Source organism: Hippichthys cyanospilos, chromosome 3 (genome assembly GCF_059441005.1).
Source record: "Hippichthys cyanospilos isolate Australia breed blue-spotted pipefish chromosome 3, RoL_Hcya_1.0, whole genome shotgun sequence".
Lineage (NCBI taxonomy): Eukaryota > Metazoa > Chordata > Actinopteri > Syngnathiformes > Syngnathidae > Hippichthys > Hippichthys cyanospilos.
The window spans coordinates 11,588,500-11,607,488 of record NC_142371.1 but is presented as its reverse complement, the minus strand read 5'-3'; the positions used below and the strand labels follow the sequence as shown (position 1 = coordinate 11,607,488).

General features: G+C 38.4%; 1 protein-coding gene across 2 annotated transcripts in view; it reads right to left on the bottom strand.

The window, feature by feature from the left end:
• Positions 1–18,989, bottom strand: part of rspo2 (R-spondin 2) — a 72,836-nt gene that overhangs the window by 28,448 nt on the left and 25,399 nt on the right. For both annotated transcript variants that reach the window (XM_088410737.1, XM_088410736.1), the window contains 3 exons: positions 12,579–12,767; positions 1,215–1,358; positions 781–969 (listed from right to left, as the gene is read on the bottom strand). In XM_088410737.1, the coding sequence (XP_088266863.1) occupies positions 781–969; positions 1,215–1,358; positions 12,579–12,767 (522 nt within the window). The remainder of the gene's footprint in view (positions 1–780; positions 970–1,214; positions 1,359–12,578; positions 12,768–18,989) is intronic.

Sequence of the window (18,989 nt, the reverse complement as noted above, 5' to 3'; positions counted from 1 at the left end):
TGCGGTGGAATCACAGTTTCCAGCAGCAGCAGCAGCTTCTGTATCATTGAAATATGAGAAACCAACAGTGTTTATTGAGGTTTATTAACTCCTCCGACACTTCACTTAATTATGCTTGCGTTCATTGTGCAGGAGTACTTTCCTTTATCTGTGATGCAATCGGCTTTCTTTACATGACAGCCACTTCTCTTACAATGTCTTACTTATTTAGTAAATATTTGCACTTGTCTTATCCTAATGCTAAGTTTACAAGCAAGTACGATTGTTTTGAGTACATTAAGGTTAAGTACATTTGTTTTTTGAAAGCACTGTAAACTGAAGTCGTCACACTAAAGGGTGCATTGAGCCGTTAAAAATGATGACTACAGATTTGACTTCTCATTCAGTGACTTGACACGCTCACTGTGTGCACCACAAATATCTCTCTAACTGACGGTGGAAACAGAGGCGCCCATTGAAGTATCCTGCAAGATCGTCCTTAAGAAGGGAGGTGGGAGAGTAAGGGGAAAATATACCTCGGAAAAAAAGTGTGCAGAAGCCCGCCATGGAAAGTGACTGATATTAAATTCACTGAAACGCCACAGAAAGCCTCTATCGCACAGAAAAAAAACAAAAAAAAACAATTTGGTATGTCGAAGTTACATGAGACAGGTGGAATTTTGAGAGTGTGGACAAGGTCTGTGCCTGGGATTGGAAGTAACCTATTTATGTTTGCTGTGTAAACTTTCAGTTGAATGTCGTTGCTGTATAGAAGTATGTCGAAGCTGTGTGACATCCTACCTTTTCTGCAGTGTCTCATGGCCATCTTGCACCTGCGGGACTCAGCAATGGTGGGACACGGAATTGTGTCTTTCGGGGGTTTTTTAACAATGTGCCGTGTCCGGGTCTCCAGACCCCACCTATAGCCGCAGGTTTTGTTTCTTCTGGTGCAAGCTCCCCATTCACTCCACTGTCCGACCTCACAGCCCTCTGTGGATACACACAGTGATGTGCAGGGAAACCACAACAAAATATCATTCAGAAGCAATCCACAGACCCCAAGTCAAGCTTTAGCAGTCGATGGAGCTTTCCTACGATTTTATAAACTTGCTTGTGGTCAATTTGTATGTTTTTTTTAGATAAGAAAATAGAATCCTATACTGTATATTTGGAACTTCTATGTGAACATGTGCATGTGTTTTTATTTTTTTTATTTTTTATGTTTGTGTAGTTACCTCCACACTCCATGGTATCCTCCAGTGGGGCAAAACCCTCGGGACACTTGTCAAAGCATCGGCCTTTGTGGAGGTAAAAACCTGACTTGCATTTGGTGCAGAAATCTTTACTGAAGCAAGACTCACAGTTCTCTATCCTGCACCCTGGAGAGAGAAGGAGACACATCAGGGCCCATCTGATCGGCCCTCTCATCTGGAGTTGATCGAGAGCTTTGGGGTTTGGAGAGGGGGGTTCGTAACAGGATTACATAGTCTATGCCTCAAAAAAAGCTGCCAGTGCCCTGTGAATCATTTCCCACCAATGCACGGTGAATCGAGTTATTTTTCTTCCTTTGAGAGAGCAAACAAAGTTTAGAAATATGAAGAATTGCCGATGAGGTCCTGCATGTAACAGTACTTTAGTTAAATGCTCTAGGTCTGTACCTAGGTCAAGTATCCATTAAGCAGAGCACTACAGAACAGTATTGTTCAGACCGCAACAGTATAATTCGAAACTGTAAACATTGATCTGGCTTGAATTTCCTCCATAGGGGAATGTGAGCCAGATTATCATGAATACAGAAAATACAGCAACATCAAACCAACAAATACAACAACATTAAACCAACAAAACAGGGTAAGCTACATAACACTGCAAACGGGTCACCAATCCGTTTTGTCGTGGTAAACATACATTTCAGTTCTCGCTCAATTCCTGTTATTGCATATAAGAGATCATTCCCTTTCCGCTATCTGCCAAACAGAAGATTATGGTGCGTCCCTTCATACATTTGGAAGTGTAGCACTTAGGTTTAGAGTTTAGGCCAGTGTCCTTGATTGGTATAACACGTATCAGTTCTTTTTATTCCTCGAAAATGTAAGAAGTGGTGTTCTATACTGAAATTAATAGTATAGTGTCAATGAAAGAAAGCTTAACAGGAAATTCACAATTTTGAACAACAGTATCTCACAGTTGGATGATAACATGCCTTAGAGTTATGAATAGGATATGATGTGCCACTGCGGTGCCAACCGTGGTAGTTTCTATAACGTGTGTCCAATTTTAAACTAAGTCGGCCTGCTGAGTGGATCTTTTAGCATTTACAGACACATACAGTATGGGATATTGTGGAGATGGGAGAAATGTGCACAGTTTGACTAAAGACAGTGATGTATTTAGTCACAAAACCCAGTACCACATGAAAAACACACGTGTTTTTGTCTGTGCAGTCTGCAGGTCATGTGGTGAAGAAGATGATTGCAAGACAGTGCATGGTGAGTCCATTATTTGTCAACAAACACATAAGCAGCTTTGTGTTGCTGTCTTGTCATACTTCACTTCATGTTTTTTTTTTTTTTATGCCACAAGAAGTGGTTATGTCAAAAGAGGCAGTGAACTTCAATGTGTTAAATGGAACCATTAAGGCGTGACACTAAGACAAGTTCTTTTCATCTTTTAACAGTGGCACCCAAAAAGGTGGTGCACCTTACCAAAATTGACCTTCAGAACCTTCTAATGCTTGGTAGAAACAAAGCTTATAATTTACAGCCATCCATTTAGACTTCTCAGATTTCTGAGATACAGTGTCACCTGGTCCTTGAGTCATGTAAATCAGTGCAACTGGCAATAAGTTTAGAGATTCGCAATTGATAATACATTGTGACCATAATTTTCCATTTGTGAAAGTGACAGATGCAAACGGTTGCACTTTTATCTGTGACCCTTACAGGGCCCAGGAAAGGGAAGCTTCTCACCATCGCACCCCTTAATTACACCATTTCCAGCTAACCATCAGGCCTCCTCCTCGACATTCCTCCAAAACGAGGGGGTCCCTCCCCGCATTACTTTGAACCCTAAAGTATGGCCTCAGCCCACTCACTCTGGTCTCACGATTTCCAGTCTAAACAAACCACGGACACACATGCGCAAACATACAAAGCAATCAGATATGGTTTGAGATACACCAACTGTGTGATAAAGGTTTTTTAACATGCAGAAAAAGTGATGCAACACTAAACATTGTGTCAATCAATAATCATAACGGTTTGTTAATACTGAATTATAAACTCAAAATAGTTCCACATATAAAGTGACTTTTTTCAATCCAAACTCAAATCTGGCTGCCAGAATTCAGTAGGAATGAGAAAAAGGAAAAGGAAATTTAAAAAAAAAAATACATCTCTCCTCTGCTACTCATCAACTCCTGCCAGAATGAAACTACGTCAGGCAGGTTTGATACAAACAGTGCACAATTCAGGGACCATTTGGGAAGCTAATAAATCACAAAGCAAATTAGAAAGCACAACAGTCTTTTACCCTTCGCATCTCCCAGGCCTGTCATCACCAGAGAGACTTTCAGCTCCCTAAAACAAAAAGGAGGAATAATAATAAGGGAGAGAACATCTGGCAGTACTCTCCAGCACTCACTGCCTGTTGTGCAATCTTCAGGTATTGGAGTCAACACAAGCTGGAGGACCAGTACTAAGCAAGATTAAACAATAACAAACTGATATGTAATAAATAAACAAACAACTGTTTAAGCCATACAAAACAAAATGCTTGAACAGATTTTTTCTAAGTAAAAAGATAAGATGAATGATGTGGATGGCGCATAGATGGGATTTACAATGCAGAGAGGTAGAGCTTGAGGGTCAAAGGTCATCAGAGAATGGAATGAGGAGGGAAAACATCATTATGACAGACAGTTCAGTTATCAGGCAAAAGGCTATCTAGGACAGTGTAGGCCATCTATGGCACTGGAAAATCTCCCACAATGACCACCAGCGAGTCTGCTGGCCAACTCAGTGGATTGCTCAGCAGCTCCACAAACAGATACAGGGGAGCGGGTTCATTCTCCCAGTAGGATTAACCTCTGGACCACCTTTAAAGGCTTCATCTAGGTGGCTCTGGGAAACTAATGAGAAATAATGAGGTCATCAGATCTCACTGATGGCCCGGTGTTCCTAGGACTTAAACATATTATCATCATTATCTTCCAGCCGGGTTCTGCTTGTGAGTTGTAGCATGAAGGCAGGAAGACGTTGGCACTGTGAGAGGAAATTCAAAATCTGTCGAGGCAATGCGATGACTGCAATGTCAACGGCGCTGCACGACTTTCGAATTCCGGTGCAATTTAACTTGAGACGTGAGTCATCAGGAGTTACTGCTCACACGGTCGTACATTTTTGGCAGAAGCCTGGGTCTGAGGAGGAAGTGTACCAATTGTATTTAAGGACATGCAAAACCGCATGTCAGCTTCAGTCAAATTGTGTTCAATTTCAGGCCAACAACGTCAAGTGTAATCATGCAGTTTATTTATAAGAATATGCACTGCTCAGAGAAAGGGCACTAACATACCCTGGAAAAGATTGATTTATCTCTCGAGTTCCAAACTGGGACTTTTACATATCTGAGCAGGATATGGTTTGTCACACCACTCACCTCAGACTCCTCCTGAAAGCCAACTAGACTTGATGTTGCATAGCAGGAGTGTCCATTTCCTAAAAAACCTGGCAATGTGAAAGGGAAAACAAGCCCTATTTTTTTCCATTCATTGCATCCAAGCTGAGTAGAACAGCTCTGACCTACTCTCTAGACCTGAGGTTTGGCTGACATGGAAGCTTTGGCTTGCTCACTGCCACTCAGCCATGACATGCCGAGCTATGGATGGCAAGAGTTCACGGCAACGGCCAGAGCTGCCATGTTCCTCCCAACTCATTCCATCTTGTTTTTTTCTGCATGGATGCACCTCTGCATGCCAACGTCAAACTAGGTGAAAAAAGGTGGCCTTCTTGTCAATCAAAATATCCACAAAAGGGAGAGACGATAGCAGGCTCCGCTTGTCTGCACATGCTAAGAAATAGTCAATGATATACCAAGATGTGCTTTGGTACCTATATAGCCAGCTGCAGCACACGCAGAAACATGACTGAGGTTCAGACAGTGGTCAAGCTCATGACATTTTTATAGTCACATAACAATATGTGTGTTCAATGTTTAAAAAAAAAACTTGCAACTGGCCGTCTGGCTTTTATGTCCTGGGAGTAAGGTCTGACTTGCTGGGATCATTGTTTTATCTGCCAAATCTGAAAATGTGGTTAGTAAAGCTGTGATGATTAAACGTCCCTTGGTGTAAAGTAATGAAGCCAAAAGCAACTGGTCGCTTTGTTGGTCAGGAAATGCAGTCGAAATACTCACAAAGTTCAGAATTCGACTGCAAAAAGAGAATAAGAAAGATTGAGGAAAAAAAAAAATCATTGTTGCCGAACCTGGGAAACCTGTATTTTACACTTTTTCTGATGCCCTGTGATGCATGGCTGTAGCTGTAGATTATATAGATTATAATGTCAATTACTCTGAAAGGGGTATTAAAAAACATGTTTTATTTTCATCGCTTTATTCAGAGAACAGGGCTTTTTTTTCTAATTGACACTGCAAAAAATATATATATATTTATGATTTGGTTTCTGGGTTGGTCCGAAGCATGTCAGAAAATATTGACCATTGCTGTCCAAAGTAAGAGCAGATGTTTGCAATTGTCTTGAATTGACAAATCAAGGATAATCAGTCTGTTTTCATACAAGTCCATGAGAATCTGACAATAACCAATCAAGAGGCTGAAATTCCTTTGGATAAGTCTAGATCAGTAAATAATTAATGAATAATCAAAAATAATTACTGATTATTTTAATATTAGATTACTTGTGGATTAATCAAGGTTTGCATCACTGCAAATTGCCGTATTTAAAAAAATCACAAAAACTGTGTGACACGCTGAAAAAAAAAACATATTTACATGTCATGACAATGGCAGCAAAAATAGAAATGACATATGGTATGAGTGGCACTACAATTTCACAGAAAGACCCATTTATTATCACTGTTTAAAATGTTGGCAATGCCATGCCCTGATCAGGGTGGATGTTGCTGGAAGTGAGAAAGAAACAGAATTAACACACTGTCACACTGTAGAACAGTACATTTGAACAGAAAACACTACATTATTGAAACCATGCTTCCTAGATGTTGACAATTCTGTGCCCTGATCAGGCTGGATGCTGGTTGTCAGTGAACATATCTGAGGTTTTTTGTGTGGTTACTGAACACTGCGGAGGGGTAACGGCAACTGTTTTCATGGCCAGCCTATATGTGTGTGAATAGCAGGAAGGGGGGGGGGGGGGGGGGGGGGGGGATTCCTGGAAATTGCACTCATGCTGACCCTCTCAACACATTGTCTAATGTTAAGAAAAAAAAAAGAATCAATAAGATTTTCATTGCTGTCTTTCTATCAGCCAAAGAATTTGTTTGCGATGACAAAATATACTTTGGTTTGACAAAATAATCTATGTAAAATGAAGGCATTATGAAATGTGACACAAATTCAAATGTACATATATAAAGCAAGTTCCTATGTGATGCTAAAGGACACTTATTTTTTCTTCTTACGGACCATGACTCGATGCTACAGTATTAGGCATCAAAGTAATTTAGCAGGAATGTGTATTGGGCCTTTTGGAATGCAAATCAAATCGGTTTGGATTCAGCTTTTTAAAATAAGTGTTTTACAAATAGTCATGTGCTTTTCATCTAGTATCCAATGAAACTTGGAAAGCTCAATACAAGTACAGAGTGAAATGTGGGTAGTTGGCAGAATGCAGTCATTGTTAACATTCGTTACTTGTTTTTTGGTAACCAGGGTACCAAACTGTTCACAATAAAGTAATCTAAAGCAACCATCCACTGTGTTTGTTATCGTGACCAATGGAAGCCCGTATAATTCAAAAGGACACTTTAGCAGATGACCAGATGTAAATGGACAGAATGAGTTACATTCCAGAACAATCCAAACATCCTCAATTCAGTCATACAGTTGACCAACCATGGTCTTGACTTGAGTTTGCTCTACAATATATGAATAATAGAGCCTTGTGAAAATAATGCTCTATATTATAAAGGCCTCTCTTCAATTGAAGACAGCTACGGTAGTAGCTGAAAAAAGTGACAAAAAAAATCGCACACCACTACAAGACAAATGACGACTCTTCAACAATCAGAATCAACGAAGCAAAAAAGATGGAAAGAAAAGAAGGAATTATACAGTTACAAGTGCCATGAGGAGCTTATTAGAAGACAAAATGGGTTGAGAAGCACAGGTGAAAAAAAAAAACAAACAAGCAAAAGAAGACACGGCCAACAAGAAAACAAGGCATACTGTGAGACAAAGCCAAACAACAAAAATACAGACCAGTATCATGAGGTAAATGTAAACAGGCCCCAACAAAAACTTTGGAACCGTAATGCCAAATTGTTTTTTTCCCTGTTGACCAAAAACATTTGGGTTTCACATCTGGAGGTTGACTTGGCTGTCTAAAATATTTAATGTTTCTCCTTCTGAACTTTAATGTTTTGGCGGAAGATTTTAGGTCACATTACGATAAATGATGAATGATCATTGATGATGCATATTTATTTCAACTGACAGCCACAAGATGACTTCTGAGTTCATTATTGTGCTGCCTTCATATGATATACTGTATCATCAATAAAGATCGGTGAGCCCATCTCAGAAGAAGCATTTCCAATTCATTTCTTCAGTTCTGTTCATCAGAAAATGCAAGAACTAACAAATAGGGCGTTGATAACTGCAACATGCACCGCAGATGCAAATATTCTGCGGAAATGTATTTCAGTTTAGAGGAAATTTCCCCTATGCTGCCATTCAGATCACAATCACGATTATTATGTTTAATTTGCTCTCTGTTGCCAGAAAAATCCAAATTGAAATCATTTTGCTTTGTGTTTATGAAGTCTATTTTAAAGAATTTTTTTTGTTGACTGTGACACATTTCCTCTCCTCAGAAGATAATCATTTAGATTGAGAAAGGATTTTTAGGCATTTTGAAATCAGTATGGTTGGGAGAAAACATGGAAAAACCTTTCAACGGTTCCAACATGTTCACGTTATTTTGCCAAAGGTTTTGGCACCTTCCATTTGGACTTGATTTTAGTCTGCCAGGAGTTTGGCTCAGAAAACCCTAGGTTCAAGATCCTCTCTGTTTTCATAAGAAACAGCCAACACCTCCTACCCCATGTAAACCCATAAAAGATCTCTCTCACACAGTTGCTCAATCTCACTCTCCCATTCTCTCTTTCTCACAATAAAATTGTAATTAGAATAGGCTGCTACATCAGGAGGTAAGAGAGACATTCCATTAATTGGACTTAGGAGTCTCTGATTGGCTGGTGATTATTCTAGGGCAGGGGTGTCAAACTCATTCTTATCGAGGGCCACGTTGCAGTTACAGTTTCTGTCAGAGGGCCGGGATGACTGTGATAAAATACATTTTGGGTGTATTTGTCACACTTCCTACTAGTTTTGAAATCAGAGAGAGGGTGAGGGCAAAAAGCGCTTGCTTTTTCCCCAAAACAATTTCAAATTGACTTAGAAATGTGATATTTTGACCGGAAACTTGAATTGGAATGGGCATTTTGCGGGCCGCGTGAGATGATGTGGTGGGCCGGATCTGGCCCCCGGGCCATGAGTTTGACACCTGTGTTCTAGGGTGTCCCATGCTTTTTCGCCTCAAGTCATATGTACCTCAAATGAGGATAAGTCCTATTAGATGATGGATGGATGGATGGATGGATGGATGGATGGATGGATGGATGGATGGATGGATGGATGGATGGATGGATGGATGGATGGATGGAAGGATGGATGCATTTTCCAGTTTCAAGTTTAGCAATGATTAATGATATTTCAAATATTGTCTGTTTTGGAGGGTTTATACAACTAAGATTTGGAAAGAAGCAAAGCTTAAAAAATTATTTTATTATTTTTATTGATCGTTCATATTAACAGTGTAGTGAATGTTCAAATAAAATGGACACTGTAGTCCATGTACTTGTCCTTGTGTTCTTTATAATTGAAAAAAAGTTTATTTTTGTTAAATAAATATCTTATTCTAAAGTTACCATATTAAAACAGTATCAATCTTTAAGGTTAATGCTTGATCACACTGTATTCACAACACAATTGATGGTGTGGAATCTGGAAAATTCAGCTATAATTGGCGAGATGTTCAAAGTGTAACATGAAAATGACTGCCAATAAATAATACAGTCTGGTGAAAGTCTCAAATTCGCAGGCTTGCAAAAATATTGCCAAGAGATGTCGACTTCATGCCAGAATACTTTAAGGCCATCGTTTCTGTGGCTCAAACAGCATACAATGACAAAACGACACTTTTTTTTTTTCCTTCTCACTGTTGTGAATACTACATCTGGACATACATACATACATACACACACACGCACACACACACACACACACACACACACACACACACACATATATATATATATATATATATATATATATATATATATATATATATATATATATATATACATATATATATATATATTATACCGTAAATTCCGGACTATAAGCCGCTACTTTTTTCCCAAACTTTCAACCCTTCGGCTTATTCAGTGATGCGGCCAATTTATGTAATTTTTCTAACGGCCGCTAGGGGCGCTCGAGTAGAAAAGGTAAGATTAAGACCGATGGAATATATGCGTCGAGGAAGAATGAAACTTCCTGTCTTGTGCATAAATTAAATTAACGTGAACATACCCTCATCATGGAAAATGCAAAAAAAAGGCATATGACGCAGGACAAACTCCATTCCAGCAGTGATTCCTGGGGGCACAACGAAGTATTTGCAGCCACTTGACATTCGCGTGAATCGTGCATTTAAAGTGGCGCTCCGTGTTGAATGGGAGAATTGAATGACTATCGGCGAGAAATCTTTCACTAAAACTGGCCGCATGCAAAAGGCAACTTTTTCACAAGTCTGCCAGTGGTTCCTGACAGCGTGGGGCAGCGTAAAAAAAAATCACCATCACCAACGGCTTCCGAAAAGCCAGTCTGCTGCGTGACGGAAAGGAGGGCACAGTGACAGCGAGAGAGAGGCTGAGGGAGTGTGTGACGACGTTTATATGACACTGTTTCATTCCGACACTGAGGAAGATGACTTCAATGGCTTCAATTCAAAGGAGGAAGATGAAGACGGCTTACCGTGATTTTTACCAGTATGTTCTTTTACCAGACCTGTTTTACCAGACCTGTTATACTGTGTTGCTAGCGTGTTGCTACCATGATGCTAGCGTGTTGCAACCGTTTTACTACCCTGTCAGAGGCACCGTTTGGGAAGAAAGTTATACTATTATTGTTAAGTTATATTATTAAAACTTTGAAAACTCTCTCTGTTGTACCGTCTTTCTTTGTAAATATGTTTACATGTTTTAATGTGGGCACATGCGGCTTGTATGCAGGTGCGGCTTGTGTATGTACAAAATCGGTTTTCCTCTAAAATGTAGTGGGTTGCGGCTTATAATCAGGTGCGCTCTATAGTCCGGAAATTACGGTATATATATATATATATATATATATATATATATATATATATATATATATATATATACCATATTTTTCGAACTATAAACCGCGACTTTTTCCTCTTGATTTGAGCCTTGCGGCTTATAGTCCAGTGCGGCTTATCTGCTGTTTTTTTCCCACCGGTCAAGCAAATGTGTGTATCTGCTCAAGGAGTCGGTTTATGGAACAACTATTAAATAGAATTGCAAAGATGGGAATGGCTGTGCTCCCCAAAAAGAGTTTTCAAATCTATAATTAAAAATAATTTCAAAAAATGTCAAAATGTAATTATTAAGATTATTAAGATTATTCTGCCCTTCCAAAGTGCAGTACCACCTTTGTTGTTGGAGATTTTTACATAGACTGAGAGCATCCTCTTCTGGTCACTTTGAAATATTATTTTTCTCAGTAGATGTGAGTTATCCAATGTGGAAGCACTGAAGACGACAGGTTAATGTTCGAGGATTGCTGATCTTATTTTGTTTTGCCTTGCACATTAATTATCCGTAAGTACACAAGTTGTCAAAATTGACACTGTTCATCTGTTTTGTTTTTCGTTAGAGACATTGAAAATATTATTTTTTCGTTGTTCAACTTGCTTGTTAGCTCGAGAGTTGCTATGTATCATTAGCAGATTACGTGTTTTTTTTTTTTTCTAGTTTTACGGCGACCTAAAGAGGGTAATGGTCAATAGACATTGTTCAAATAAAGCAGAGCAAAAGGAAAGGCAGTCTGGTTGTTTGAAACGTCGTTATCCAGCTGTCTAGCTGGTGAAAAACACGACGCTTCGGAGTGAGGACGGCATAAAGACCTTGTATAAAAGTTTCTGTTTGATATACAGTATTCAGTATATATGATTGTATTTATATTATTATGATTGTATAGAATATTTAGGTGCAGTGTGTGCAATGTTCACTAAATGAATCCATCAATTAAACAATGGAAGACAGAATGCTGTTAAAGAGAGGGTGTTGCAGTTGGTAGACAATTTTGAAAAATATATATAAAAAAAAATAATAAAACTTTCATGTACCATCTTTTTGCATAAATATTTGATGTCATGACCTGCGGTTTATAGTCCAGTGCGGCTTATCCGTGGCAAAGATGTTTTATTTTCAGTCAATTTTTTTGCTGCTGCGGCTTATATACCAGTGTGGCTTATGGTCCGGAGAATCTGATGTGTGTATTTAATTATATATATATATATATATATATATATATATATATATATATATATATATATATATATATATATATATATATATATATATATATATATATAATTATATATATATATATATATATATATATTCTTTTTTTTTTTCCAAAACTTTTTTTCAAGTGTCCTCCTTTCTTTGTGGAGGCGGGCTTCAATGTCACATTCTAGCTTGGGCCCATTCCCTGCAAGAGAGATGCCATTCCATATTCCTAGAACCTGCTATTTTAGCTGGGGATCAAACTGCCAAGGACCCCCCCCTCTCGGCCACCACCCTGCTATCTTTGCATCCAACCTGCTTGGCCCTTTCCACAGGTGGTAATCCCATGGGAATGAGGACACGCATTGCATCTTTGAGCTGTTGGTGGTTGGGCAACGTGACTATACTGCTGTTCATGAATAGGTTGATGTTTGCCAATAAGCCCCACCTCTGCGCCAGGTTCCAGGAGTGGGCTGTGGTGACCCACATCTGGACAGTTTAAAATCAGTTATACTTATGTCCACTAAATTTATACAACTAGTGAACCATTTAGGTAAAAATCAACACCCTTTACAAAGGAAATGTTTTGCATTTGTACGTGAGGCAAAAGGTAATCAAAGATACAATTTTTTTTAAACTTTTTTCCTGAGTGTGTATGAGATTACTTGGGTGATGTCTGAAAAAGATGTGGCGATAAATGCACAGTAGGCATGTATGACACAACAAAATGGACAGCTCTTACTTACTGGAACACATGTTGAGTTCGGGGCTGCGCATGCCATAGTAACCAGCTGGACAGTCATGAAGACATTCACCATATTGTCTCATCCTTTCTCGTCGCAGAAACAGGAACAGTCTGGGCTGGCAGTTTACACAGCCATTGTCTCTGGAGCACACTGAGCAGCCTTTGCAGATGGGGTATGCTCCATAGCTCGCTGTGGAATATAAAGGAAAGGCAATCACCAAATGAGAGGGAAAAAACTGAAGACCTTAAATCACACAAACAAACAATCATCCATCCATCATCGACAAGTTATGATGGGTCAGGGGGTGGGCAGACTTTGTTCTCCCCGGCCACTTTGTCCTGCACATCCTGGTCGATGCCCAGGGATACCCAGGCCAGCTAAGAGACATAGTCTCTCCAGTGTGTACAGTGTCATCCCCAGGGCCTCTTCCCAGTGGGACGTGTAGAAAACACCTCACCAGACAGGTATGCAGTGGGCATCCGAACCAGATACCCAAGCAACCTCAGCTGGCTTATCTCATCGTGGAGGAGCATCGGTTCGACTCTGTGCCCCTCCCGGATGACCAATCTTCTCACCCTATTACAGTGTGGGAGGAAGCCAGAGTTTCCGGAGAGCCAGAGGCTCGGGGAGAACGTGCAAATCCCACACAGGAAGGCCGGAGCCAGCTGCAATTGAATTTGAGATTCTGAACTGTGACGCAAACATATTAACCACTTCTCCATTGAGCTGCCCCGGTTAGGAACATACGTAGATCAATAAATAGAGAGCATTGCCTTTGGGCTCAGCTTCTTCTTCACTTCAACAGACCAGTGCAGAGTCCGGATCACAGTAAATGCTGAACCAATCAGCCTGTTGATCTCCCACTCCATCCTGTCCTCACTCATGCACAAGACCCTGAGACACTTGAACTCCTCCACTTGACCCAAAGTGGGTCAGAGATGAGATCGGTCTCTGTTAGTAATGAGATTCTGCTCTACTGTTTTCTAACTGAGGACCATGGTTTCAGATTTAGAGCTGTTGATCTTTATCGTAGCCACTTCACACTCAGATGTGAACTGGTGAGGGTTGGATATCATGGGCTGAAGAAGCAATAGTGCAACAATATCTGCAAAAAGCAAAGAGGCAATGCTGAGATCAAGCAATCGCTCAACCGTAATTCATATAGAACTTTTCATGCAAAAAAATGCGAGGACAAGCACCTGTAACCACATACACACAGGATAAAAATAACACAGAGGCATATGGTATTTATTGTGCATTTCAGTGCTTATTTATATTCAAAGTTTATTTGGAGATGAAGAGATTGCTAGTGATGTTAAAGACATAAGTAAGAAGGTGGTTAATATTATTATTAGGGAGATAATCAAGAAATACGAAGAAGGCTAAGCTAGCCTTGGCTAGGCTACCCACACTAGTGAATATGGCCACAAGCTTGTCACTTCACTTAAAAGTAAATAAATCCTTTATATATTGTTTTTATTTATGATGTCATGTGTGATATACATGCATACAACTAAATAAGTATGACTTAATATACTATCCCGATCCGAACTTTTTATATATGTATGCGCAATTTTGAAGTTTTTACCGAGGGTTTTACACGCATTAGCTAATTAACATAGGTTTGTATTACCCGCCCTACTGTGAAATCGCGTTACGATCCCAACTGTGGAACAGATTAATCTCGTAAACCAGGGGCCCACTGTACATGCTGACCAACCAAGAATCGAGGCAGAATAATCCAGGGTCTAATTAAAACATAATTAAAAAAAAAAAAAAAAAAAAAGTATTTTGAAGAATGTGTATAATCATTCAACTTTGGTGTTTATTTTATATATATATTTTTTACTTATATCTTGCTTTTACTTGCTATTATATCAGTGCATTGGCTACATAAACCAAAAGTGAATATTTAGCGATGAAAGAAACAGAAAATGTTAAATACAATAACACGAGCTTATACCGTATATTCAAATATGCATGACCAGACCAGAGCAGAGCAGAGTACAACACAAACATACAATTCAGGAATGTGTCACTCAAGCAAACCTTTTGTCTTCAAATAAGCTTTGATTAATTATGAATGTGATAATTATGGTGAGAGCTGGCTTCCATGATGTTTCAGTTAAGAAACTTGTCAAAAGCCCAAAAAGCCGCACTGACTTGTTTCAGCTGAAGTTGCTTGTTGATGACAAAAAGTCCAACATAAAGCGAGCCGCTTTCCTCAATATGACTTTCTGTTCAATGTCTTCTACATTGCAAAAAATCCTTAGGCAAATCTTGCTTTTTCAAATATAGGAAATGTCAGTTGATCCTCGCTAAAGCTTAAATATACCAAGGAGTGACCACACAAGTGCTGATCCAACTAAACACTCTCCAACGATACTTAAAAAAATAAACACTATACACACACACATGCATACAAAAATGGACAATCCTTAAAAGACAGATCAGAGCATGCCTGATATTTTGGTCATGGATCATCATATTAGATTTCGCTGGGGAGATTCACACAGATGAAAGTGAGATCTAAGATGGCCCAGGATGAGCATTGGTTTACAGCCAGTCAGTCATTTAAAGCTGCTATGGTCTCAATATTTAAAAATCATTTATTTTTGTGTGCTCAGAGAAGGTTTTGGGGGCTATGCTTATTGCCAATATACACAAATATTTGTATTATCTGTCAATATAATGGTCTTCACGGATGAGGCTTAGGAAATCAGTGTAATTCAAAGTTTAATGTTGAATTTGGCCCCCTGATTTTGAAATGCACCGCTCAATCAGACCCAAAAAAAACACTTTAGAGTAACTGGTTAACCAAGGTTTTCAAGATTTAGTTAAAACAAAGCAATGCTGATTGTCGTGTGTGTGCTCCTATCTATTGTGAAGCAAATGAAGGGGTGGGGTCTAATATGTCTAATGTGAAGGAGTGTTCAGGTAGCAAAGAGATAAACTTGTTGCACTGCATTGTAAACCATGTTGATTGGTTGTTCTGGTCCAAAATCAGAAATGATGATTGTCATTATGTGGAAATTTTCCTCAGTGACAATGTTATGTAGTAGAATAGGAAACCTCTCTAAAATGTCCAGATTGAAGATCTTCTATTTTATAGCTCAATTTTTGGATTTCATCAAATTGTGCAGACAAATCACTATTTTTTGGCTAGCGAGACTTTTTTTTTTTTTGTTTACTGCAGTTCATTCTGCTCTCTTACCCTTCCTTTTTTTTCGCATTGTAAGAATAACAGTGAATTTACATTCGTGCATAGTAAATGACTGCATTGACAGAAAATGAAAGACATCTTGGCCAAAGCAATGAGCTATGTGGCTGGAAAGCAAATTCTCAAGATTCTATTGAGGGGGTGCAACCCTTTAAGTGCATATGTGTAGTATCAGTAGAATCATTACAATAATTGTGTGAAGATGAAAGAATGTTATTCCTCTTTTTATTTTGCCCATTTTTTGACGCGTTCAACTCATTTCCAGTTCATTTGATTTACACCGTTCCAGTATCATATTATTCTAATTAATCATGCAACAATTGCTTCCATTTTTCCCATTCTAAATGTTTACAGATTTCCCACAATTCACTGTTTTCCAAGCACAAAATAACATTGAGTCATTTAACATTTCAAATTTACAGCTTTCACGTTTCATGTTTTCAGTATTTAGCTCATTCATTCAGTATTTAGCTCATTCAATGGATCATTCTCATCATCCAGTAATTTATACATTCCAATATTTTCCCATAATTCTATATTTTTCACCCTTTATTATTTCACAATTCATGTTCAATGGGAGGATTCCCCATTCTTTCCCAATGGGAGATTTAACATTTCATATTTTGAGCTTTCCGATTTCTCATTCATAATATTTAACTCTTTCATTTCACCTCATGGATCATTCCATCATTCCAATAATTCATGAATATGAATACTTCCCATAATTCCATATTTTTCACCAATAATAATTCATAATGCATTACCAATGGCATATTTAACATTTCCTCATTTCACATACATTATTCATTTAATTCCTTTCACTTTTTCATCATTACTAATATTCACATATTCCAATAATTCATAACTATTTTAATACTACCCATAATTCCTCATTCACTCCCACTGTTCTCCCCAAAATTTTGTAAACTTATTTCTTCGCCATACCTCATCTGATTTACACCATTCCAACTGTAATTGATTCCTGTCATTCCATGAATTCCATGTTCCCCTTACCACAATTCAAAATTTACCCAGAATTCCACTTTTTTCAGTTTTTCCCTTCTATCTTCTACTTTATTTGTCCCATTCAAACTGTTCCAACATTGTAATTTTCATACTTCACAGATTTAAGCCATTCAATTATTCCACGTCATTCCACCATTCAACTCCTCTCCCTTCAGCATTTTTGCCTTCACACGCACTTTCTTCAGGAATTGCACATTTTCTAGTCGAAAGATAAAATGAAAGGCTACAGCCATTCAAGCTCACTGTCTGGTCAGACAACAAGGAAATAATGGAATAGATTTTTTTTTCTTTGCATTGCTTTGTAAATTTAAGTAATGTGAAATGTTTGATACCAGATCCCATGTCCTGGACTGAGTTTGTAACAGTAAATGAGGAAAAAAGGAATAAGAATGGCTGGATAGAGTGTAGACAACCTCTAATGCTGATCTTGGGAGATTAGCTTGTATTTTTCTGTGGAAAGGTTTTGAGGTTCAGGCCACAGGTATGTCAGAAAGCAGGCTATATTTCACAGTGTCTGGAGCTGCATGGTCCCTGCGAGCAATACCAGCCAGTGCACACAAATGCACCAGCAGGTTTCAGCATTGTAAAATGAAAGCCAGTTGTGAATCTGATGTTGGAGATCGAAGAACCAAATTGAAATAAACCCAATTTAATTGGTAATCTAAAAACAGAAAATACCGATTTCAAACCAGTGAGATAAAATGATAGTCCGCTGATGCAATATGTAGAATGCACTCAGTAGAATGCACCCTTAAAGGCATTAGCAATATAAGCTTAGTCCTTGGATGGACGGCGGCTCCGAAACATCACCGTGCGACTAAAACAAGAGCACAAAACCACAAAAGATATATGTTCAATGGATTAATCAACATAGCATGACACAACTGCAGTAACTATGGTCGATTGGTTTAATCATTGAGGATATAGGGGAGCAACAACTTAACTCAAAAACATCGGGAGGGTGAACAGCTGAAGCTATCACACAGGTATAAATAATAGAGTAAATTGAATCTTAAGCCAAACAATAACAGAATTGCTTTGTGGAAATTAGTAGTTTGAAAGAAGAATGACATGAATGAAACAAGAATGAAAGAAGTTTGCTTTTAGCGCTGTTGTTTGCACTTTTTTTCCATCACTATATAAAAGTGGTGCATAATTACTGTTATTAGGATAACTGACCTAATTTGGTAGGTGCATGTCCTTAATTGTACATTGCACTGTGGCCTTTTGATATCTCATGGTACAGTACACCAATTGAAGTCCATCTTTTCAAATATCTTATGCATTTTGAAATGAATCTCCGTGTCTTGACTACATGAATAAAGAAAGAGGTTTTTGTGAGATTAAGTGTGTGAGGTTTACAAAACAGAATTTGTTCAAAACTGGATTGAGGTATACACACTATTTAAAAAGCCACTCCCTGCATTCAATAAACTGTGTCGTTTTTTGTTTCAGCCACAGAATACATTATATGTGAAGCAAAACAAGTCCCCATTTCCCACTTCTAACATTCTAAGTGAAAATCCCCTCTGAGCAGTGTTTTATAAAAGACAGAGTCCATGCAAACATCAGTGAAAGACCCCTAGTGCAGAGTTCTTACTCAGTGTGACAGGACTGCAAGGCAAATAACTTGTGTAAGGCGGTCTTCAGGAACCACATTAAAACATTTTCAAATATCCTCTGCCTCACCCATCAAAAGTCTATTTTGACAGCGAGATGATGTATTAATGTGGTGTACTACACAGAGATTGTATTTGACAGGATTTATAGAAGAAATGTGATTCAATGTGCACAATACGTTTGAAATAAACAGTATTTTAAGTCTTATTTGCCTTCTTTAACTGTCAAAAATGAAGACAAAAAAAACAACTGGAAAGCACTTGTCAAATTAGCTGTTAATAAAGTATCATTATGTTCTGTGTTGTTTCTGTCAAGGTTGTTATTGTCGATGTAGAATTGTTCTGTTGATTAGTTCTGTGAGTTTTAGCATATTTTACTGTAAGTTTATTTTAAAGTTGTGTATTCAGCTGTCGACTTTGTTTGTCTTTCATCTTTATATTAAATGATTATTTTTCTGAGTGCAATCTGCCACCCTGCATTTTGGGTCCACCACCTCACCAATCAAGTCAAGTTGTGATACAAAGCTATCTTCAATAATATGGAGT